This window comes from Leishmania donovani, chromosome 33 (assembly GCF_000227135.1).
Source record: "Leishmania donovani BPK282A1 complete genome, chromosome 33".
NCBI lineage: Eukaryota > Euglenozoa > Kinetoplastea > Trypanosomatida > Trypanosomatidae > Leishmania > Leishmania donovani.
The window spans coordinates 1,272,516-1,297,560 of NC_018260.1; the positions used below are offsets into that span (position 1 = coordinate 1,272,516).

General features: G+C 55.5%; 3 protein-coding genes across 3 annotated transcripts; all 3 read left to right on the top strand.

The window, feature by feature from the left end:
• Positions 1-3,918: 3,918 nt before the first annotated feature.
• Positions 3,919-4,839, top strand: LDBPK_333080 (hypothetical protein, conserved; the record flags this gene model as incomplete). The annotated part of the gene is made up of 1 exon (XM_003864084.1): positions 3,919-4,839. The coding sequence occupies one exon, from the start codon at positions 3,919-3,921 to the stop codon at positions 4,837-4,839; it is 921 nt and encodes a 306-aa protein (XP_003864132.1).
• Positions 4,840-11,990: 7,151 nt separating this feature from the next.
• Positions 11,991-16,433, top strand: LDBPK_333090 (hypothetical protein, conserved; the record flags this gene model as incomplete). The annotated part of the gene is made up of 1 exon (XM_003864085.1): positions 11,991-16,433. One exon carries the CDS (start codon positions 11,991-11,993, stop codon positions 16,431-16,433), a length of 4,443 nt encoding a protein of 1,480 aa, XP_003864133.1.
• A 3,658-nt stretch (positions 16,434-20,091) lies between these two features.
• On the top strand, positions 20,092-22,065 carry LDBPK_333100 (hypothetical protein, conserved; the record flags this gene model as incomplete). The annotated part of the gene is made up of 1 exon (XM_003864086.1): positions 20,092-22,065. One exon carries the CDS (start codon positions 20,092-20,094, stop codon positions 22,063-22,065), a length of 1,974 nt encoding a protein of 657 aa, XP_003864134.1.
• Positions 22,066-25,045: the final 2,980 nt, after the last annotated feature.

The window sequence follows — 25,045 nt, forward strand, 5'->3', positions numbered from 1 at the left end:
GAAACGTGCGTGTGCGGCTGCCCGTGAGTGTGCGTGTGTGTGTGTGGGGGGGGGGAGGGGAGCGCCCACATTGTTTTTTTTTTTTAATACTTCTGCCTTGTATATTCTCTCTCTCTGTGTCCCCTGCCACCCCGTCTGTGGCAGGTGAGGCGTTCAAAGCGTCGTTGTGGGCGATGATGACTCATTTCTCGCTGATGTTTTTCTTGCACGTCGCGACGGCTGCTCGAACACACATACATGTGAATACCGTTTTTTTTTTTGTTCCGTGTGTGCTTCCTGTTTTGTGTCTCTTTGGCCTAGCCCTCTGTGCACATTTTTTTTTCCTTTTGCTGTTGCCACCCTCTCCTCTTATTCTTCTGGACTTTTTGCACCTCCGCCGCCAGCTGCTCGGAAGGAGGCAGGAGGAGGGAAGGAGGTAGGGGATGGAAGGAGGGGTAGTTCATTGTTTCGTTGTGTCTGTGTGTGCGTGTCTTGGTGTGTATCTGTACGACCCCCCGCTGGAGGATGGAAAAGGGTCTCTTTCCAGGCCTCCCCATTGCTCCATGTGAGAGACTCTGGCTGTTTCTCGTTGCTGCCTCTCCGGACATTTCAGCCCCTACCTTGCTTCCTTCTTGTGAGGTTTTATATCCAGAGCGGATGGCGACAAGAAACCTGAGGGAAGGGAAGGGAAGGCATTCAGCGCGGATCCAATGCATGCAACAGGTGCACCCGCAAAGACGCACACGAAAAGAGAAAGTGAAAGAGAGGACTGAAACAAAAGACGTGCATGCTACAAGGAAGGAAACATACAGGCGAGAGCGGAATGTTCGTTCCCCTGCCTTACCTTTTCATTCTCAGTACAGAAGGCGCGGGAAGAGCACTCATTGTGTTGGCGTGCCGTCCTGCTCTGAGTTTATCTGTGCATATACTTTTCCAAAGGTTTCTTTTTCTTTAATTTTTTTGGAAGTGAAGTTGATGGTGATCTGCTGATGCTGTTCGGTGATGTCGGCTTTGTTTTTCATCCTCAAGTGCACGCTTTCATTGTTTGATTCTGTCGCAGGTATATGTGCCGGTGCACGAGTTTGTGCATAGGCTAGTGCATTGCTTTTTGACGCTCGCACTCTTCCTCGGCACCTCGCACCGTCCTCAGTTATCCCCAATGCTCGTCTGGCTTTGTCATCTCTCTCCACCATTGCGTGGACTGCGTTGCTTGCTCTTTTACCTTTGTGTTTCATGTGCCACAGTAGATTCTCTTATGCCTTTTCGTTTTTCTTTTTTCATTCCCTCTTTTTTTTTTAGGTCTGTGATAGTCTGCTCACTACCCCACTGTCGCTCATGTTGTTGGCTTGTGTCTCGGCATCTGTGTCGTCATCGTTTGTTTCGTTGATGCTCCCTTCTTTTCGCCCCTTCGTCTTGTTCGCTGTATTTTTTTCTCTTTGGCTTCTTTCTGGTTGCCTTCTTACGAGCCTCCCTGCCTGTGACAAGAGAAACACGTGCTTCACTTGTGCACCCCCTCCCTCCCTCCTATACGCACGTACTTTAGCAAAACAACAGGCACACGCACACAGTCGTCTACAGATCTGTGTGCTCTGATTGCCTTTGCAGTTGCTGTGGTTGTTGGGTGATCGGGTCTTTTCCCTCCTCCTTTCATCTCTCTCAACGCCGTCTCTGCTCCTTATCTTTCTTGCGTTCTTGTCTCTGCATGCTACTGCCTTCTTCTGTGCGTGTTTAGTGACGTGCGGCTGTATGCTGTTTCTCTTATTTTTTTCCTGTCTTCTTCGATGTGCCCACCACCCTTAGTGCTCTTTATACATTCTTTTATCCTTGGAGCCTCCAATGAACGCGAAGGCGCTGGGTCGTCAGGTGCGCATGCGGCGTGTGTGCGTGTGAGCGAAACACAACGCGTGCATGGGTTGCGTATTCATGGGACTCATTCACCCCCCCCCCCAAACCCCCAATCCTGCTCTCAGAACGCCTTTTAAACGAAAAACCTTTTTATTTTCTTTTTGCTCCCCAGCTCTCCCTTTGGGTCATCTCAATCGCCTTTGTTCTTTCCTACTACGCGGCAACGCTCACTCACACTCTGTCTCTCTGTTTCGTTGCCCTCCGTATGCATCGTTTTTCTCGCGCCTTTCCTATGAGTTTTGGGTGGTTCGTCATGTTTTTTCTTTGTTGTTTTCCTTGGCGGTGGCGGGAGTTGGTGCCTTTATATGTATAGTGTATTCGTTTCTGCCTTTGAAGAGTTGTGCTTCGTTATGTGTAAAAGAGAGGCTTGGTTTCCGCTCATTTCTCTTTTGTCACCTACGTCTGCGTCTTTCTGTCTGTTCTCGTTCCTCTTCGGCTGTCGTGGTTCACGGGCCTTTTCGAAAATTGTGTGTGTGTCTGTGTGCGAGTATCCACGTGTGAGTACGGCGGTGATGAGAATACAGGTGTTTCTTCGTCTCTCTTCTCGACGTAAATGTGGCCACACTCACTCGCGCGCACCATCGCCCACACGCATACCCGGGCACACACATCATCTAAGCAATTGTTTTTGTTCTTGCTTCTCTCTCGTGTGGACGCCTTTGTATTTGTTTTGCATGTGTGTATCCCTCTCTCTCTCTTCGTTTCTGCATACGGTTGTGGTACACTCGGATGATGGAAATCAAGCAACGTCGTCTACGATAAACTCTTGAAACAAGACAAGGAAGCCGCAGTGCATCCTGGCGACGGCAGCGAACCCCCGAGAAGGATGAACCGGAGGACACCGCCTACTCTCCACCTCTTGTTGCAACGGCGGACTGCATCCCTGGACGCGAAGAGGATGACGAGGTGGTGAGTGGGCGGTGAAGCTCCACCGGGTTCTTGCCAACCGTTGGAGAGACAAGCGTGCGCCATCGAGGCGAGCTTTCAAATGTAACGTCGTATGCATATGTGTGCGGATCCCTTCCCCTTTTCACTCCCTCTTCAAAGGCGGATTGCAGTTAGAGGTTGAGGCCCACGGCATGCTGTGGGGATCGGCCCACTGGTCTTCTGCTTCCGTTGTTGGCCAGCTTGAGTATTATGTCATGCTGTTGGGCTCCTATGATGGTACGAGTTGCAAGCCTACTCGTTCTCTTTCGATGCTTTACATCGCTCTTGTTCCTCTCCTTCCCTTTTCCTTTCCGCCTCTCTTGCCATCGCACAGCTTCTCCTGATCTTTCCGGCTTTCGTTTTCTTTTTTGACCTGCCACGATCTCTATTCCACTTCTTCTTGCCTCGTCTTCATTGGCTGAAGCACTCTTAACTAGATAGAAACACGACATTCACGCCTTCTATCCATCCAGTATCCCTCCTCCCTGTGCACAAGCACCCGGTTCCACTCGTTCCACGCCCTACCGCTCCCGCCCCCCCCCTTTACAGCCTCTCCTCACCTCCTACGTCTCTCCCCTGGCTGCGTGTCTTCAGAGCCCGTCTGTGTTGTTGTTTTCGTACGGTGAGTGTTTGTGACTCTGGGCTTGTGTGCGCGTGTACTTCTGCTTCCCTTCCTTTCGTTGCGTGGACTGCCTTCTCTCTCCTTGGCAGCCTCTTCGCACGTGCGCGTGGGTGCGATCGCGCTTGCATAAATATCACTCGACCTCTGTGTGTGCACCAGTTCCCTCCTCTCCTCCTTCTCCCTTCCGTGACTCCGTCTGTGTATGTGCGTGTGCGCGACTTCATCGTATTGGGCCGCCCCTCTCCTCTCCTCGTGTTTTCGTTGTTTGACCTGCGTGTTCTCCTCCTTTTCCTCTTTCTAAATCCTGTTCTGCTTTCGGTTTCGCTGGAGTCTTCCTCACTCCTCATCACACACACACACACACACACACACACACACCTACCGCTCGCGAAGGCAAGCAAAACAGCAGCTGCAATAAAGTTTGCTTGCCGAGTTCACAGATACTGACACTGACACATACACGCACACACAGTCAGTCTCCAGCCATGAGCTACGGCGGGTACGATCAAGGCTACGGCGGCGGCTTTGGGTGCAACATGCAAGACTATACTTACCAGCAGCAGCAGACGCTGCCGTACCAAGCGCATGGCGGCTACAACCTGTACGGGCAACTTGATGTACACCCTCCGCAGCAGATGAGTGGCGTGACCGGCAATGCTAATGGGGCTTACCAATACCACGGCTACACACAACCGTGCGGGGACGATGCTCACTCGACGGCGCTCAAGTCGTCGAAAAGCTTCACGGGTCCCTCAGCTGACGTGGAACGCAAACAGAGCAGCGTGACACGCACCCGTTCCATTGCCTCGCGCAGCAGCAAAGGCGGTGGCACGGGCATGGCCCGCCACGGCAGCGTCTTCTTCGGAACCCGCGAGCGCGACACCCAAGTGGCCATCAGCACTCGCGGCGGCATGAGCGTGCGCGGCCTTGACGAGGAGGAATTCGAGGAGTTAAAGCAGTACTACGGAGACATGGCGTGCCGTAACGAGGAGCGGCGCATGGACGGGCTGAAAGCTGTGCGGAGCTACCGTGGCGACATCGAGGACGGAGAGGACGTCGGCAAGCCGCGCCGCGTGACAAACCGCCGCAACGTGGACGGCCGCTCGGCGACCGGCTATGGTGGCATCAACTTCAAGCGCAAAGCAGCCATGCGCAATGGGGAGCAGTGGGGTGAGGTCGAGATCCGCAACAGGCCGAATGACAACGGTGGCCGCTCGCGCAGCATGGAGAGACCCGTCGTGCAGCAGCCGATACCCGGGCCGAGCATGTACATGGCACCCGCTGTGCTCGATGAGCCGCCGGTGGTGCCGCAGATATACAATCGGGAAGATGTCCACTCTTATAGCAACATCAGTGACTCGTTTTCGGAGGCGGACGAGGGTGCACCGAGAGATTTCGACTACTGAACAAACAACGAGGGAAAGCAGGAGCTGAGGAAGACACGCAGAGGACAAAAATAAAGGTCCAGGAGAGAAACTAGTACTGGGGAGCCTGTCGACGCCCCATAGAGTGTGTGGAGAGAGAGGAGAGCATGCCTGCATCGCCGAAGACACACGTACACGCATGGGGGTGGGGCCTGGCGTCATCGTTGCGATCCTTCACTCGTCGCTTTGCGTGAAAGCGAGTGGGTGGGCGTTGCTGATAGCCCGTCTCCCTCTTTCGATCTCTTTGACCCGCGCTTCTGCTCCGTTTTTTTTTTCTTTGTGTGTGTGTGTGTGCTCTTTGCGTTTATTTCTGCTCCTTTCATATTGCTTGTCGACAAATCTTTTTCCCCTTTCCCCATCGTGTGCAGTGTATTACCTCCTCTCGTTCTTGGCCGTTTGTCGACTTTCCCTGGCTGATTCATACCTCACCTCGCCCTCTTCGGCGCACCCACTCCTACCTTTTCCTCTGCGCCTTCGCTCACCCTCTTTCTCCCTCCTCTCTCTCTCTCTGCATTGTTTCCGTTTCTGTTTTCAGCTCTCTTCTTTCTGGTTTCTCTGTCCGCCCCGCTCTCTCTCTCCCGCCGGCGTCGTCGTCATGTTTCTTTTTTTTGTGTTTCGCGCTCTTCTCCACCAATGCATTATTCTCTTCGTGCCCTTTCCTTGTTATCCCCCCATCCTGTTCTCTTTCTCTTGCTGTGTGATCTATGCGCGTTACTTTTCTATTGACTCTCTTCCTCCGCCCACGTTTTTGTTTTCTGTGTCCACTTGGTTGGGCTGGCGGGCGTTATTGCCGACTCCTTCGTCTGCTGCCTTTTCTTGCTGTTCATGGGGTTGCTACCCTACTGCTCACCCCCATATCCGAACCTACCCTCCGTCTTCCTCTCTGCATTCCGACTGTTTTTGCGGCCGCATATGTGCACTGTTGTTTCCTGCTTTGCGTATTCATGGGGCGTGCTCATGTATGTGTTTACGTGTCCGACTTTTACGAGCGCGCGTATCTTGCCCTAACTAGGCGTATGTGTGTCTCTGGTGCCACCGCCTCCGTGTGCGTCTGTCTCCTCGTCCCTTCCGACCTCTCTCCCTTACTTGCTTGTGCCTCTGACGCTTTTCCCCCTTGTTCACTTTTGCGCTGGTGCTGCATTATTTTCCCTTGACACCCTTTTAGTTGCCTTTTCGAGACATGCTTGGTAGAACACACAGACACACATGTCCACTCTCTTATGCACATACACAGAAGGGTGGACCTGCTTGCATCGACGGGCAGGTGGATGCACACGCACGTACACAAACACATACACACACACACACACACGAATGCGCGCGCACCTTTGTGCTATGCTGCTTTTCCTCGCGTGTATTGTTGTTGTTGTCCACTTCCCTCCTTACTGTTTCCCTTGTGGGAGCATGCATCTTTTCCTCTCTCGCTTTTTTTTTGGTGCATTGGTACACACCAGATGAGGATTGCTGTGCAACGGCAACAAAAAGGTCGACAGCTGCTCATCGTTGTATCTTTCCCCATCTCTGTTTTCCTTTTTCGTATGACCGCGGCATCATGTGATGTCGGTATGGGGAGGGGAGAAGAGGACATGCGAGGGAGGCGGGGCTAGTACGGTGAGGCGTATATATATATGTGTATGTCTGTGAGGGAAGGGGGAGGGGGTTGAGATTTTGACACCGCTCCAGCTGTGTATGCAGGCAGGCGTGCGGAATCGCCTTCAAGTTCGCCGAAAGGCGCATGACTGTCTTTACCCCTCGCCCTCTACCCCCCCCCCTCCGTCTTCCCTTTTCCCCTTTCTCCACGCTTCTGCGGCGCCCCTGTGTGATTCAAAGTTGCCATTTTTTCTTGTTTGTTTTTTTGTTGTTGTCTTTCGTGTCTTTTGCTTCATCATGCATTTTTTTATTGACTTGCGGTGCTGCCATTAGAGTTCAGAATAAGAAGGTGGAAAGCAGAAGAAGCAAGGGAAGGATGGAGAGGTGGTACCCTCGCACATGTTTGCCTGTGCATGCGTCTGACCGATCAGCCCCCCCCCCCCACAAACACACACACACACACCAGCTCAGGACCCGGAAGAGGCCCTCCCCCTCCCTGTTCAGGGAGAAAACGAACAAAGAACCAGATCAAGCGTCGTTTCTTGTTGAGCGGAAGAGCGAAAAAGGCTGCCGTACAGATGTGTGTCGGAGAGCGGTGCAGAATGAAGAATCTCACTGCGCTTCTCCTCTCACGCACGTTTTGAGATCGACTTCGCTCCCCAATGTATATATATATATATACATTCGTCTTGGCGGGGTGGCGCCCACAGGGTCGGCGCGTTATTATTTTTTTGTGAGTTGCACATATATATGCATATGTATCCTTTTCCCTCTCTTTCCGCATTTTCGGTAATTTTCTCACACACTTCAGTCGCGACGTTCGACGATTTTCGTTTCTCGTTTTCTCTTGTTCTCATTGCAGAAAGTCTTTTTGCCCTTTTAGGGGAGGGCGGTCTCTGCTATGTCGTTCGGGCGGCTTTTTGGCCTCGACGTGCGGGCATATATACGCGTGTGAGGCGTGGTAGCCACCTTTCCCTCGCTCTTATGTTGAGGAGGATGCTAGCTGGTTTTACTGTGTTGTCTGTCAGTTCAACTGAAGTTCTCCGCGACCGGCCCCCATCATGCCCGCCACCGGGGTGATACATGACGGCTAAGGAAGGGTTGATCCCGCACCTTCGTAAGCGTCATCGAAAAGATAAGCAAGCCATACCGTGAAAGTGGAATACGGAAGCCAGCTCCCCCTCCCCGTTACCTGGCGGTGTCCAACATACTGGCGACATGATCCACAGCACGGTCAGGGAACGGGACGGAGCCCCTTCAACTCAGTAACTGCCCCCTTTTCCTGTTTCTTCTGTCTGTCTCTCTGTCTCACTGATTTCACACCAGCGAGGGCACAAGAAATATTCGTGAAGGCACAGCGACGACATCCACCACTGCCGTCCCCCGGTTACTTCAGTTCGTTTTTTTTTCGTTCCTCTCTCTACCCCTGTGAACAGGCGCAGATAAAAGGTTGTCTCTTCTTCACCCCGCACATTTCTCTATCTCTCTTTGTGTGCGTGCGCGTCTCCGGCACCTTGATTCCCACCCTTTGCCTCACTCTCCTCATCTCCCACCTTTTGGCTAACTTCCATGATGTGCTTGACTTTAGCCATTCTCGATTTCTTGTACTGCTGTCGACTCTGTCTTCCTTTTCTTTCTTCCTCGTCGATTTCTCCGAGAAGACGGCGCTGAGGGCCTCGAGACGCACCCGTGCACAATAACAACAAAGAAAAAACATAGCAGCGGGCTTGCCTACCGCTTACCTCCTCGTACAAGCCCTGTTGACAGACACACTTCCTCTTTCCACCGCCTGCCACCAAAGCCCGTTTCACTCTGCTACACCACTCTTACGACTTCTTATCCGACTCTTCGCTGCCTTGCTGTTCCGTATCGTGTGGTTACCAAGTCCAACTATCGTTGTTCCGCGACAGATCCTTGCGCGATCTCGCCCCTCCCCTTTGTCTTCGCCTTGAATTCTCATTCGCATATATTTTTTTGATGTAGCAGTGCCCTTTCCTCCGTTATTTTCTCCTGTCTTTCCTCTTCTGACGCCCGAACACGCGTCTCTGGGCATGTGCGCCCAACACGCATGAGCTGTGGACAAAGTGGCCCGTGTGCGGAATGCAAACGTTGACACGCGGTGAGGTGCGGAGGGGGTGGAACAACAGCAAAAATTGGACACGAAAATAGCGAGGACACACACACACACACACGTACGCACACGAGGAAGACACAGTCGACGCGCGCGCACACACCGCTTCGCTAATGTTTAGAGCGAACTGCGAAGAAAATAGAAGCGCGAAAAAGAGCAAATGGCAAACAAGCGACAGATGCGCCGGCACGGCTCCTCTTCTCCATTCGTTTTTTTTTTGTTAAGTGCCCGACGTATGTGTTCTGCTTTTTTTTTTTTTGATTCTTTTCGTGTTGTTCTCGTGTGTGTGTGTGTGGCTGTTTGTTGTGGATCTGTACCTCTTCTGCGTGTGCGTCTCTCTCTTTCTTTTTTTTTTCTTCCCTCTCCTTACTGTGCTCACTCTGCGTGGTGTTGCGCTCTTTTACGTCGGGTCCTGATCTTCTTCGACAGCCGCTCTGAATGAACCCGCCCTTCTTCCCATCCCCTCTGCTGCGCGACTCGGGCCCTTGGCCCTCTCTTTCTGTTGGTTGCCCACGTGTTCTTCTTGTGCTTCCCCCCTTTCCCATTGCGCACAGTGTGAGCAAAGCAGTCGACTGACAGACGCCGAGAAGAAGTAGGCCGACACACCCCCACCCACCATCGTGGTGGGCCTAAGTGTCACGGGTCAGACCTTTGCGTGCGTTTTTTTCTCCGTTGTTGGTAAAAGGGGCTGACCCCGCCTCCCTCTCCCGTCTCACTTTATTTTCTCCCACGTTTTCTTTTCGTTCTTTTTTGATGTTGTCCCGTATTTCTCGTGCGCACAGCCCTCACGCGCTATCGAGGGGGCTGGCCAGATGGAGGGGTGTGCTGCGGCGTTGGGGAGTGGTCGATAAGCTAGAGGTGCCGAGCGTCGATACGCTGCAAAGGATCGGCGAAAATGCTTGCAAGGGTGCACTGGACACCTCAACGAAGGAGCGAGGGGAGAAAAAATTGATGCGACATAGCCAGAGCTACACCTGCGCTTGAGTGAGGCGAACGGCAACAGCGCGTAGAGTGACACAGGAAAGCGGGTGCGGAGCGAGCGCGAAAAACCCGTGAAAAGGCAAAGGCGCTATGAAGAGCGTTCCGAAGTGAAAGAAAAAGCAAAATCAACACCTGCGGGAATGGTTTCTGCCCCTCGAAGACGCATTGCTTGTGCATCACTTCCCTGTCCCTGCCCCTCCTCCTTCTCCCGCGCAAAGGAGGTGGCACCTCTTTTTTCTATATGTGTTTGTGCGCGTGCCGGTCTTGACTTCTCTTTGGCGTTTTCTCTTTCGTGCTGTATCTTTCTTTGCCTTTTTTTTCGTGTGCTCGGCATATTCTTTTTTTTTTTCGGGGGAAAGGGGCTGTTTTGCCTGTCCTCTTGGCAGTTGTGTTTTGGTGGTTTTGATGGTGGCGGGTGAGGAAGAACCGTTGGGAGGTCCCTATACGAACTCCTGTTCTTTGGCTTCTTCTCCTCCCACCTTGCAGCCTCTTACCTCTCACCGAGAGGAGCCTTGCTGCTATTATTTTGTGTCAGAGCCGCTATTCTATTTTTTCTGGCTTCTGTTTGCTCTCTTTCTATACGGCACATCGTTGTTGTGCATTACCTCCTCTTCTGTTTTTTTTCTTCTTTCTGTGTTGTGTGCGTGGCGGCGCCATGCCTTCCGCGCTCTTTGCTCCTCTCTCCACTCTTATGCTCTTCTTTGGTGACTGTCCCGGCTGTGCTTCTGTTTTCTTGCCGTTCTCTGGATGGGAGGCAGGAAGTGCAACCTTTGTGTCTCTCCGTTTCTGCATTGCCGTCTGCAGGACAGGGGGAAGGGTATGCGTGTGTGTGTGTATGTGAAAAAAAAAAGAGATGCGCGGCGGACGGTGGTGGGCTAACAGCAGCGATGGCGGTTTTCAACTGCGTCTTGTTCTGTTCCCTTCACGTCTATGTTCCCCCATCAGCCCACCCCCTTTTTCGGTCCTTTTTGCTTTTCGGTTACTCACTCGTCCAGAGCCTCATTTCCATGTGCATGTGCATGAATGCTTTTGTTAGCCTTTTTGTGTGTCTAAAGGTGCGTTGTCGTGGGCTTGTGTGTGTGTTTGAATGTGAATCTTTCCCTCGTTTTCTCTCTCTCTGTCGTGCCGATGCACAGCAACGTGTCTGCCTGTCTGCGTGTTTGTGTTTGAGTGCTTGGACCTTGTGGCATGTATCCAGCTAGGGGGAAAAGGCCATTGACTTCGGTTTCTCCATGCACGGGAGCGTTGCCTCCCCGCCATTACCACCACGACCTCCGTCTGTGTACCTGATTTTGAAGTAGCACAACAGGCGATGAAATTCTAGACGGCGACGGGAGGTGGGACACCCGCACGCGCGCACACGTTCAATGGATCACCGAACGCCCCTTTCGACTCCTTGAAAGGCATGTGGTAGACCCCTTTCGTAGGAGCGGTCTTGTTGCTCATGCTGCGATTGAAGTACACGCGGAGCTCGTGCTTCGTAGCCTCTCTGTCTCTTTGACCCTCCCCTCTTCTGTCTGCCTGACCACGTCTTTCGAACTGTTATCCTCCTGTGCTTCTCATTCACACACACACACACACACAAACATCCATCTTTCACGTTGGTGCGCACACGCATCTGTGTTGGACTGCCACCACCATCACCACTCCACGACACTCACATGCACAGACAGACGTATACGCGGTCAGTAACGCACTTGAATTCTTGTTGCTGCTCGTTCTGTTTTTTTTTTTGGTTTCTTCTCTTTGAGCTTCTCTCTGCATCGATTCACCGTGCTTGCGTGTTTGCTCAAGAAAGCAGGTGAGCGCAGCCGTCATAGCAGGCGTAGGTAAGAGCACGCAAAAGAAACGAAACACACACACACACACATACAGCAGTCGCCGCACGGATAGCAGCACCCTATTTTGGTTCTCAAGCCTCTCCGCTTCTCTCTCCCGCCTTTTCCCGTACTACAACGGTTTTCTTTTTTTTTTTGTCGTGTGCATCTCCATTCTCGCTTGTTTTCTCCTCTGTTTTGCGTGTGCACCCCCCTCTTCCTCTCTTCATCTTTCACAAGCCGTGGAGTTTCGTGTGTGACTGTGAGAGGGTCTGCACGTACGCTGTACCTCCGTCTCCTTCGCCAACCCTTTTACCGGTGTGGCCACTGCAGCGACTCATAGTTAGCTTCCATCTCTTTCGCCCATATTTCTTGCGTGCTGCTATTCGGCAGGTTCAGTTTTTTGGTCTTTGTCTTTTTGTTTCCACTGTTGTGCCCCCTCCCCCGTACCTCCTCTTCCTTTGCTGTTTTTCCGTATTGCTGCGCTTGCGATCCTTGCCCTCGTCGGTCAAAGTGGTCGTGTATTCTCACCCCACATCGGCCTCGTGCGGGTCCTTTCTTGAGTCCCTCAAACCTGTGTGTGTTTCTTTGCGTGCTACAGCTCGATACTCGAGATGGCCTCTAGTGCGAAGAAAAAGGAGAAGACTGGCCACCGCCGCTCCTCGTTGTCGTCCAACTCCGGAGACAAAAAGCCTTCGTCCGTATCCTCTGCACACATGAGCAGCAGCGGCCACAAGCCTTCGGCATCTGGCGGTGCACAGCTCCCGCGGCATCAGAGCACCGCATCAGCGGCCGTGCCTTCGTCCTTGCCGCGAAAGCCGTCGGCGAGGGTATCTGCTTCAGCGTCCAAGCCAGCCGCGCCTTTCGCAGCTTTGCAAAGCGATGCCAAGCGCGCGGGCAGCAGCGCTTCCCCTGTGCCATCGTCGGCGGCTCCCACGACTATACAAGCCGGTTTCCCCGCCACGTCTCCTGCCAGCGGTGCACGCAGCGCGCCCGCTCCTGCTGGGGCTCCGACAACAGCCAATGCGGCGCCAGACTCGCAGAACGCTATGGTCGCCGATGGCTATGGCTGGATGGGGCCCACCGGCTACGACTCCATAGGTGCCAATGGGGCGGGTACCATGGAATACAATGGATTGGGGTCCATGGGCCCTGGCGGTTATATCATGGGCGATGGCAGGCACAACTACCTGGGGGGATACGGCTCAATGGGCCCTGGCGGCTACGGCAGCATGAATGGCAGTGTGTCGGGCAACTACGGCTCCATAGGCGGTGGTGAAAACGGCATGACCTCGATTTACGGCATGGGTGGGCCGATGGGCTCCATGTACGGCATGGGCAGCAACCTGATGGGCTCCATGTACGGCATGGGCGGCAACCCGATGGGCTCCATGTACGGCATGGGCGGCAACCCGATGGGCTCCATGTACGGCCTGAGTTGCTACAACATGGGTCTGGGCAGCAACGGAGCCTCCATGTACGGCATCGGCCGCTTCAACAGCCGCATGAGCTTTCGCAGCACCGGCGGCTACGTCGGCGGCGCCTTCGGCAGCCTCTGGCGTGCACCGTCAGCCTACACCTTGCGTCCGAAGCAGGACATCAGTATCCCACCGCCGTCCTCGTCCCTTCACGAGGAGATGCGGGAAGAAAAGGATGACACAGCAGGCACATCGAAGGACTCGGGCGCGAAGGCCACTGCGCGCGGCGAGGCGACTCTCGGTGCGGAGGAGAGCAAGACGCATGCCGTGGAGGGCACGGGGGCCGACAAGAAGGACGCGGACGCGAAGGATGCGGAGAAGAGCCGCGACCGTGCCATGCCGACGGCGATGGCGTCTTCGCACCGTCTTACGAAGCAGGTGAACGACAACGTGCACGTCATTGCCGTGGTGGCGAAGGAGTCGATGCTGAGCCACCCCGACAAGTCCGTGACGGTAGGCACAAACACGTACCAGATGGACGAGGTTGCGGCGTCCCCGGTGAATATAGACAAGTCGGACTTGCTGAGGGATATCGTGGAGCAGACGCACTGCGGCCACAACGTGTCCATACTGGCCCTCTGCGGCTCTCAGCCGTACACGGCGTGCACTGAACCAATCACTGCCGTTGTCAAGCGCATGATGGAGTCGTTCGCGGAGGATAAGGCGCAGGTGACGCAGGTGAAGGCGTCGGCGGTGTCGTTCGCCGAGGCCGGCAGCATGATCGACCTCCTCGAGGCGAACGCGAAGCCGGCCAAGGCGGAGATCGGCTCCAACCCGATCTACGGCCCGTGTGTGATGAACGCGTCTGAGAAGGACATCATGTCGGCGGCTGAGGCGGCCGAGGTTGTCATCGGTACCGCCGCGAAGGCTGCGAAAGAGTGTCTCGTCGTCATCATGTACAAGATCAAGCAGATCCGCCCTGTCACCACGAGCGGCGCCGCGCCAGCGAAGGACGTGTACGTCTCGTCCATGCTGGTCGCCATGGTGAACGACGCCGGCATGCAGAATCTGAAGGCGGTCGAGAAGCACGCCACAACTGAACCCGCGCTCATCTTCACCAACGCGATTGGCGGCGCTAGCCGCACCGTGGCCATTGTGCATGTGCCGGAGAAAGATGCTGAAAAGCTGGTCGGCGGCGCCGCCGCCCACTCCCAGGGCCTACGCGAAATCAAGAACTCGCCAACACGCAGTGGCAACGTAAAGCGCTTTATCGACTACACGGAGCGCGCAGCGGCAGCCAACACGAAGGCGTCCCCGGAGACCACAGCGAAGATTGACCGTATGCTCAAGGACGCGAAGGAGCTGCTGGCCAGGCCTGAGCAGACGCCGCTGATGGCGTACAACCTCTTTGGTAGCAACTCGTCCACGAGCCCGCCGGAGACGGTGCCCCAAAGCGGCGAGGCTGCCGCGAAGAAGGCTGATGCGCCGGCCGAACCCGCTGCGGAGAAGCCCGCCGAAACGGTCTCTGTGGCGTCTGACGCCACGCCGACCGCTAAGCCAGAGTCGGAGACGCAGGTGCGTCTTGTCGTGTGCGTCGACGGCACGGCGACAATTCTGGCGGAGCGGGTGAGGGCGGATGAGGTGGTGGTCCGAACCCACCCGGACGAAGTGCCAGAGTCAGATACGCTCAAGACGCTGCGCGCCGTTTTCGGTAAGGGCCGCAACGTGGCGTTGCTCTCGGCAGAGACGCAGCCGAGGATTCCGCTCAAAAACCAGTACACATGGAAGAGCGTTGCAGAGATCCTTACAAAGGCGTTTGAGTCGCCACCGGTGCAGGCGAAAGACACGTGCATTGAGCTCTTCATGTCCGTTGTGCGCAAGCGCCAGGTGCTCTGCGATCTCATGGCGAACGGCGCGGCGTCGGCGGGGCCCAAGCCTCTCGGCACGGCGTCGTCGCCGCTCTTTGGTCCGGTCCTTGTCGACACGACCTACAAAACATTGCGGCAGGCGTTAGACGTGAAGCCGGCACTGGATCAGGCGCTGCAAGCCGCTCCGGCCCACCTCACGGAGCCGGACTCCATGATTGTCATGACGGCGGTGCTGAAGCAACTGAAGACGAACGACGATGTAGTCGTGGCCTCTTTCATGGCCGCCTCCGGGCCGTCGGCGGCCGGCGTTTGCGGCGCGATGTCGAAGAACCCGGATTACTCGCGCTCTCTGCTGTCCTACGCGATCGGCGGCCCGTGCGTGACGTCGCTGCTCGTGTGCGTCGGCAATGACCACGAGTCCAATGAGGCGGCCAAGAGCAGCCTGACCGACATGCATGCTCTGACTAAGCAGCCGAACCACGCGAGCCGTGATGGCAGTGTAATGGCGTTCATCGACTACGCCAAGAAGGGCCTCGAGGCGAATAGGCTGAAGCTGGAGAGGGCCCAAGGGGAGGAGCGTGACCGACTCACGGCGGTCTTAAAGCGGCTGCAGATCATGCACGACGACTACGACAACCTTCTCAAGTGCCGGGGGGAGAGCATGCCGGCATACTACATGGGCGACAAGCGCGTCAGCCCGACACCAGGCATGAGCGGTGGCAAGCCGGAAGATGCTACCGATGCAACTGCCTCAGCTCACGAGAAGCCACAGAAAGATGTAGGCGTGAAGACGTCGGCGCCAATCCGGGTTTCTGCGGTTATCATGGACGATGACGACGATGCCAGCGGCGCGGCCAACAAGACGCCGATGGAAGTGACGGACAAGGAGCTGATCATCAATGAACAGCGCTACACCCCGACGGAGGTGGTACAGGTGAAGGGCGGGTCGATCCGGTCCGCCATGATCGATGAGGTGCACAAGATCGTGCTCGACGGCTACAATGCCGCCATGCTGACGAGCGACGTCGGGGGCAGCACGGTGGGCATCTCGATGGCTGTCAAGACTATCACTATGATTATGCGCGGCCTACCGAAGGACAGCGAGGCATTCTGGTCGGTGACTGTGTCGAAAGACAACAAGGTGAAGGACTTGCTGACCGATAACTCTCCCTACTATGATCTCCACCTCGCCTCCTCGCCCCTCTTTGGCAACGTGCCGTACGGCGCGAATATCGTGCCAGTCGCGGAGGCGCAGGTGGAGCCGATTGTGCGAGAGGTGCGCAATGAGGTGCGCGAAAAAGGTGGCGTGGGCTACATCGCCGTCATTCTGCGGATCCTACAGTCCGACGGCGATGTCTGTGTGCCGTCCTTCCTGGTCGCCATCGCGGGGGAAAGCGTCGAAGAGTACGAAAAGGTCCTCTCGACGCGCAGCAGCGCGTCGCTGCTCGGCACTGCCATTGGTGGCCCCTGCAACAGCATCTACGTGGCTGGCATCCGCGGCAAGTCTGGCGAGATGGCGCAACCAGTGCTTGAGCTAGCCGCGAAGATGATGCGTGTGCATAACGGTCCCCTCCGCAGCTGCAGCCTGAATCGCTTCATCACCCAAACGGAGCTGGCGGTGGCGGCGATGCAGCGCAAGATCGAAGCCAGTGGCGGGGCACCGAACCCACAGCTACTGTCACAGGTTGGCCGCATTGGGACGATGCTCAAGGACGCGCAGAACATGCTGAAATCGCCAGGTGGTAGCGCGCCGGCGGTCTACAAGCGTTAACCGGGGCCGCACGGCTGGCGATGCACACGTCGTTTTTTTTTTTGCTTGTCACCTCTTCCTCTCTGCACCGCTAGTGGTTGTCTTTGGGCTTCGCCTTCCACCTCTATCCCATGTGCCCGGGGTGCCGTGTCTGTCATTCTTTTGGTGTTTTCGTGTTCCGGCGTTGCTCTCTTTTTTTTTTTCGTCCTTGCACGTGCGTGTGTATGTGCGCGCCGAAAGAGTTCAGTGTTGTTTTTCGTTTTCTTTTTTTCTGTTCTCTGCCATATTTCTATTTTCTGCGTGTCTGTCCACCTCTTTCTCTCTGTTTGTGCATATGTTCCTACTCGCACCCGCCCTCCTCGGGCATCCTTTTTATGTTTTTGCTCTGCTTTATTCTTTGTTTTATTGGCCCTCTGACAACGTCGTCGTTTCTCTCCTTTTTTTCTGCCCTTTTTGTGATTAGACTTGGTTGCGTTCCTTTTGCTGGGTAGAAACGGAACCTCTTCTCTCGTGCCGTGGGCGTGTGACTGGATGTGCATTGATGCATGCGTAGGCTACCTCTTTCCTTTTTCGCTTTTTTTTTGTTCAGTGGCCCTCCCTCTTCCCTCTCTGTAGCAGCACTCACCCTCCCTTTTCTCATGAGGCGATATTTTCCCATTCAATGCCCCCTCCCCCGTCCAGCATTTCTTTCTCTCGGTCTCCCGTCCTCCCTCGCAATATGAAGATCGAGCACCGTCATCAGCTCGCACCTCCACTTTGACTCACTCACACAACATGAGCAGCAAAGGTGCACATAAGCACCGCGGAAACGCGAGTTGCCCGAGCCTGCGCGCATCTGTCAGAAAGAGAGGGCCCAAGAAAGACAAGACACAAGGGCGATGGAGGATGGGGTGAGATGGGGGGATGAGGGAGGTGGAAAGAGGTGCTATAGTAGAATCAATGTGCATTCCCCGTTATATGTGCGAAGCCTCTTTTCTTTCGCTCCTTATGTGTTTGTGTGTACGCGCTGACTGATGCTGGTGGATCCTGTTTTCTTTTTCTTCGATGTGCTTATGCGTGTGCATGTCACTCCCTTCCCAGCTGCCCATTCCTGTCGGTGGTGGGCCTCAAGTGCGTCGTGCCGTGTCTGGCTGTTCGTTGAGTTCTCTATGTGCTTTGATGTCTACTTGTGTGCACACCCTCTGTGCTCATTTTTTTTTCGAAATGTACGATGAAGTCTGAATGGCGTTGCACTTGCTTTGTAGCTCTTCTTTTTCCGTGTTCTCTTCTGTTCAAACCGATGCGCAAGTACAGGGTTCCTCATCATTGCTCCACACCGCCACACCCCCTTTTTCTCTTTTTGGGGTGGGGGCGTCCTAAATTTGATCGGCTTTCATACACATGCTCTCGTGTTTCCTTCTCCCCTTTTTGGTTTACCGGTTGCCCTCTCTTACTGTTTTTCTTTTGCTTTTCTTGTCTCGGAAACGAAGGGGAGCTCTCGCTATTGTCGACTTTTTTTTTCGGCGAGCAGCTCCTAAACCTGTGGAGGCACTGACCGGTTTACCTTTCTTCATCTGAGGCGGCTCGCTAGGCTCGCGGGATTCATCACTTGTGCACAGCACACACGTAAAAGGCGTTTATCGCACGTGACTGTTACTCATCTGCCATTCAGCCATCAGTGCACGTGCTTTGCTAACCTCTGAGTCAGGGATTTCCTCACAACCACCTCCTAAGGCTGGAATAGGCGAGATCGGATATGCGGGAGGGGGTGAGAGTGACTTGTTACCCATGCCGTAGGTAGCCATGTACAGGCGAAGCAGGCAAACATCATGTATATTGTGCACTTTTTCTTCTTCCTTCGTGGGGAATGAAAAGTGCCTCGCGCAGTTTCCGCTCCAACCTTCACCCGTGCCGACTCCTGTTTCTCGGGACAGAGGTTGCAGAGGACTTATCCAGCTTGGCGTCGGAGCATACCGTCGCACAAGCACGTTGGTGACATGTGGGGTAGAAAGTCACCATCATTTTTCATCGACCCATCTCCTTGAACTCCTCCTTCTCGGACGCTGCGGGACCCACGCTCGTCAGCCGCGTGATTTACATAACTCAAAGTCATTCATTTCAAACATTGGGGAGAGCAGGCAAATGCTAATGTGCGTATCTGCGCATAAAGCACAACTCTGGCAGGTGTGAAAGTGCTTGCTCATCCTCTTCCTTTTTGTTGTTGCTCTGTTTACTCACGTTTCTCCCTCTGTGTTCGTTTTTTTTTTCGTTAGTTTTGCGTTTTTTTTCAGCTTTCCTTGCGTCAGCATAGGAGCATGCGTGTCTGTGTGTCTGTTAGGTGTGGATACACAGATTTGTGTTCGCTTTACCCAGCTCTCCTTCGACAACTTTGGTACGAAAAAAAAAACGAAAACACACAAAAAGGAGGAAGTCACCATCGCTGGCCCCACCCCGCGCGTATCGTGGGCAAACCAACTGTGTCGCGTGCACTGGCCTGCCGGCGGTATTTTTTGTGCCCTCTTCATTTGTATCTCATTAAGCCACATCCCCTTCCTCTTCACTCTGTCTTCGAAATGGTTCCCTGATCCGCCATCATGGCGAGTTTAAGCGGACAAGCGGGCCGAATGAGACGAAGTGCGCCGGTCTATTCATGCGCCTGTGTATATTTGAGCGGTGCATTGTGCGTGTGCCAACAGAGAAAAGGGAGCTCGTTTCCCCTGCGTCTACGGAGTGGGCTTAGCTGGCGCTTTCATATCACCCTTGCTTGTCGCTTTCATGCCGGGAGGGGCCAGGTAGGGGGTGTAGAAGAAGGGCGGGGCGAGGCGAGACAGCGGAGCAGATAGAACCTCTACCCGTCTGTCTGTAGCCGCTTCCACTCTCAGCATCTCCTTTCGTCTTTCCTCCGCAGATGAATCCGGCTTGTCTCGCTGTCCATGCCTTCTCTTTCTCCTACGTTCGCAATCACCTTCTTTTCCGCGCCCCCTCCCCGCCCAAACGCGCACGTAATTGGTGCCGCTCTGGCGTATCTTCTCTCTCATATACATATACATCCTCGGTGCGCTTCATTCTCCCGCTTTCTCTCTCCCTCTCGCCCCGTCGCCGCTTTCACTTTTGCGCGCTTTGGCGCCGTGTAGGTTTCTCCACTTTCCACATCGTTCTCTCCACTCGTTCGTGTTCGGTCGCACCCCGCTGTCTCTCTCACGCCCTCTCCCCGTCGCTCTCGTCTCCACACACGCGCACATCGCAGCACATTTTCTCGCTAACGCGTTGCCTACTCACCTTCGCCTCTCTTGTCGCGGTCATGAGCGCCATTGTCCCCCCTCCGCCGTCGGGCTCCATTCTGCAGAAGCAGAGCAGCTTTTCGCGGCCGAAGGCGAACAATGCCGCCGCCACCACACCCGGAGCTGAGACTTACGGTGCCGGCGGTGCGCCTGCTGCCAACGGCCAATCAACCGCACCGAGTGCTGCCGCCCAGAAGCCCGCCATGACCCTGCAGCGCCACGACCCCACTGGCGCCCCCCCGGCTGTCGCCCCACTCACCGGCGGCCCCCCCGCTGTATCCTCGGCGCCTCCGGCTGGCGCACCCAAAAAGCAGCTTGGCGCTGCGCCGGGCCCTGCGCCGGACGGGCACCCTAATCAGCCCGCGGCGCCGCCGGGCATGTGGGGGCCCAAAGGTCAGATTGCCCCCGGTGCGCCGGGCATGTCTCCTGCTCCGGGACTGAGGCGCGTTGCACCCCCTCCGGCTGTTCCGCCGGCGACTTCTCCGGCCGCTACTGCGCCGACAACCCAGCTGCCCAGCATGGTTCGGCAGAACAGCGTGAACGGCCTTCCCTACGGTTCCATGGGTGGCGGTTTTGGCTCCATGCGTGGCGGCTTCGGCTCTCTGGGGGCGGGCCAGATGGCTGGCTCTGCCTACGGCACCATGGGTGCTCCATACGGCTCCATGGGTGCCGGCTACGGTAGCATGAACGGGAACACGAACTGTGGCAGCGCGTACGGCTCCATGGGCGATCAGGGGGCCAACCTTTACGGATCCATGGGCGGCGAGAACTGCATGGGCTCGATGGTGGGGGGCCAAATGGGCTCGATGTACGGCATGGACGGCCCTGGCTCCATGATGGGCGGCGCCATGATGATGCCGATGAGCTCCATGTACGGCATGGGAGGCCCGATGGGCTCCATGTACGGCATGGGCGGTATGAGCACGATGGGCATCGCGGCGCAGTGGGGCAGCCTCGCCAACATGAGCATGGGCGGCCACGGCAGCCAGGTGAAGCGCAGCGGCATCTCGAGCGGCTATGGCGGCTTCGTGTCCGAGGCAACTCGCGTGGACACTGACGAGCTGTGCCCGCAAATCGGCACCTTCGAGAATGCCAAGGACCTGCCGCGCAGCGGAAAGCGCGGCGGCAACCACCTATACAGCCGTGGCAAGCACGAAAAGCCGGTGGCGACGGGCAACTCTACCGTGACAGCCTTGACGATCCGTCGCAAGTCAGACGTCAAGCTCGGCAGCAGCGCAGCCGGTGCCAGCAACGGTACGACTACTCACTCGGAGACCAAGGTGAGCCGCGGAGCGTCGCGTGCGTTGCCGTCTACGGCGGCTGGTCGCGACGGGGCCGCCGGCAAGCTGCGCGCAAAGGTGCCATCGAACTACAACGTGCACTCGCTCATCCTGGTAGAGAAGGCCACCGGCGCCGATGTGATCACTGTCAAGGACCCCAGCACCGTCGTCTTCGAGAAGGGCGGCAAGAAGGAGACGTTCGAGGTGGACGAGGCTCTGTCGCTATCCTCGGCGAAGGACGACGTTGACTCGGTGCTTCTTTCGGAGCTGCGCGGCAACTGGTTCAACGGTCACAACTCGGCACTTATGCTGTGCGCTGGTAAGGGCAGGGCCGAGGCGACGCAGGACGTGGCGCGCCAGTTTCTGCGCAAGTGCGTGGAACGCCTGGAGAAGAACGAGAAGGACATGGCTGTCAAGTTCGACATCACGATGACGATGGTGTCGCTCCGCTGTGCCGACCAGTGCTGCGACCTCCTCAAACCTGGCGCCTCTTACGAGAAGATGGTGATGGGCTCATCGCCCGTGTACGGCCCGTGCCTGCTGGGGCTGGAGACAAAGGTACACAAGACAGCGAGCGAGTGCGTCAGCTCCTTCGACGGCGGGCTGAAGAATGCAAAGGAGGATAAAGAGATCGTTGCCGCTTTCTTCGTTCTCAAGACGATCAAGAAGACGGGTGCGGAGGAAGAGGTTCACTTGTCCTCCCTCTGCATCGCACTCTGTGGCGAGACGGTGGCGCACAAGACAGATATTCGCGACAAGTCTGCGTCGTCGCCGCACCGCCTTTTCCGCTACGCCGTCGACGGCGCCTGCGTCACCGTGAGCGGGCTGTGGATTGCGTCGAAGGATGTGGACGCCCGCGAAGGTCTCGAGGTGGAGCGCAAGATGCGCGAGGTGAAGAACCAGCCGCCGCGCAGTGGTAACGTGAAGCGCTTTGTGGACTACACGTACAAGGAGATCATGCGCCAAAAGGAGAAGCTGGAGTCCGCGACCGGGTCGGAAAAGAAGACGCGTGAGGCGCAGATCGAACGGATGGAAGAGATGGTCAAGGACGCGAAGGAGCTCCTCACGTCGCCCGAGAACACGCGGCCGAAGGGCTACTCCATGGGCCGCTAAAGCGCTCCCACGCAGCGAGAAGCTGGCGCGGTTACGTCGTGAATACAGCACCCCGTCCCTTCCCGGCCGCCCCCTCGCCCTTTTTGCTGTTCTTCCCATTCCGTCCTCCCGGCGCGTGCGTGCTTGTGCGCACTGATGCAGAGGGGTGGTGGGGAGCACCCCGGCTTGAGACCGACCAGCGCATACGCACATCCGCGGCAAATGATGCATTGCCTCCTCTTGCTGTTGCTCCATTTGTTCCCCCCCTGCTCCCTGCGCTTTCTGGTGCAACAACGCATCGCCCATGTCATGTGTCCCTCTCTCTGTTTCTCGCTTCATTGTCATTGTCGGCATCATGATGGTGGACAAGAGCCTCAGATGTAGGTGTGCCTGTCTTCGTTGTGGTTGTGTGTGTATGCTGTTCTTTCGTGACCGGCGCACCCACACTTGTATGGGCAGCCGTTTTTCCCGTGGTTGCCCTTCTTTGCTCAATTCGTTTGGCCCTATGTGTACAGTCCTCTCCATGGGCCCCTCCTTCTTGCCCGCCACTTTCCTCATTTTCACCTCCACCGTGTCTCTCACGTCTGCTGTGCGTTGGCTTGTTGTAGTCGTGTATCTCGTTGAGCTCTCCCTCTCCTCTGATGAACGCCCGCCACCCTCCTCCCCTCTCACTACTCCCCAGCGTTCCCTAGCTTCCACCCCCGCACCTTCGTTTCATGCTTTGCATCGCAAAGCATGAGATCTTGTTTCGTGTTCTCCTCTCTCATCATCCAGCCCTGCACTCCGAAAAACAAGACGCAGTGCTCAAGAGGCGTGCATGTGGAAGGACAGGGACAACCGAAAAAAAAGGGGGGGGGGGTTGGAAAATGAGAGGAGAAAGAGTGCTGATGTGTTTGCACACGTGGTGGCGAACCGTGTATTCGTGGAGCCTACATTCATCTTCCTCTCCCCCACCCCTCCCTACGCTCACAGACAGACACCTTTTTTTTGTTTGGTTTCCTCCACGTCAAGGTATTCACTCTGCTCACAGTGTGTGTTAGGTCATGTGCTACTGTGCTGATGTGTGAGGGCTCTCTTGCGCGTTCTCTCTTTTTCGTTGTTCTTAAACATCATTATGCCTTTTTTCTTGCATTTCTTATTTTTTTTTCCGCACCTATTGCACCTCCACCTTGCATGCGCGTGAGCCCGCACCTGTGCGCGTGTGTAAAGGTATATGTGTTTATGCCCCGCACGCTCTTGAAGGCAAGCGGTGCATCAGCTGTGATGAACTCTACCTGCTTCACTTCCGCCTCTAAACCAGAATGTCTCTCTCATTTTGCCAGCCGTCTTTCTCTGTTTCTGGTACATGTGTGCGAGGACTTTCAGGGTCAGGTGTCCGCGGAGAGAGGTGAAGCAGGAAGGATGGCGCCCTTTGGCGTCAAGCGCACATGTATTTACCTACGTGCTCACCAATCAAAAAAGGAGGACTGCAGGGAGTGTCATCGTTTTATTTTTTATTGATATTTCGCGTGTCTGTGTTTGCGTGTCCTGCATCTCACACCTCGATGGGCTTGTCTTCGCCTTTTCTTTTTTTTTTTCGGTGACGTTTTTTTTTCTCTCTCCGACTCACATCCTCTCTCGGTTCTCGCAGGCGTGAGCGCGTGTGTGTGTGTGTGTGTGTGTTGAAGAGAGGCATGCGCGGTACAGCCTACTCATCTCTAAGATCCTTTTCATCCTCCTTTCCCCTCCCACCACTCCAGATACTTAGCTGCCCATGCACATGAGATGACGCGAAAAAGAAGAACTTAGCAGGGAAACTCAAGGGTCCAGGCGCGGAGACGCTGGGTTATCACTTTCCTCTTTCTCTCGCGCAGGATTGCTCTTCCCTTCGCTTGTGAATAATGCTCTTGTTGCCATTTGCGCTGTGCGCATGTGTTCCGGAGGTGGCATTGCCCCTTTACCTTCCCCTTTTTGGCGTCTCTTTCGTTTGCATTACTCTCGACTCGCGAGTGAGATCCTCTACCATTGAGCACTCCAGCACGCCCCCCTTCCCCTCCCCTACCTGTCTCCGCGTGCGCGCGACCCACCGATGCAGACACAGAAAAGACGACAAGAGTGCATATATACGTGTTACGTGTTGGCCTTCTTTGAACTATTTTAGTCGATCTGCTTTGCTGTTCTGCCATCTTCTTTCCCAGTTCAGCTCTTCACCTCCGGCTCACCCACTAGTGTCGCTGTTTGGTATGCTTGTATTTCTTTCTCTTTGTGGTAGAGGAGCTCAGCTGAGGAGCGCGCGTAAGCCGAAAGGCGTGCGCATGCCGTGTCTCTTGTTGTGTTTATATTTTGTGTGTTCTCGATGCTCGCTTTGTGGTCGGCTATTGATTTTTTATTTTCCGATCTCACATGCCTTTCTCTGCGCTTACCACGTTCACTGAATACCCTTGTTTGCGTCGCCGCGTTCTCCGTTGTGCGACGCGCAACCAAGGCTAGGCAGTATGGCGTGGACGCGGAGAGAAGCAAAGAAAAAGGCCGCGCACCACGTGAAGCATCGAGAGGATGCCCACGAGGCTGTGACACCAGGCAAAAACACCACAGAGAAAAGCAGAAAAACGCCCAAAAAGTATGTCTGTGCCGAAGAGGACGATGACACAGCACCAGCACGAGGGAGAACAAAGGAGAAAAGGAGCATGAGCAGCTCATATGGAAGCTGCGCCCGTGGAAAGAAGGAGGGGGGGCATTCCTGCTGTTTTCTTTGTGCGTCCCTGGCGCTGCCGGTCGCCTCACCGCAGTGTCAGGGTCTTGTGCACACTCTGTCGATACCCCAACAGCCTATGCAATGCCCTCGGGTACGACTGCGGTCTCTTGGTGTCGGCGGACAAGCCTGTGCTGGCGCTGAGCCGAAGCAACTTGGGGGCATGAGCACGCTTGGAAACGCTCGCTGCGGTTGTTGTCGAGGATTCGACCGCTTTGCTTGCACTTCCACTCCTGTCAGAGGCGTGCGGATACCGGGGAAGGCGAAGCG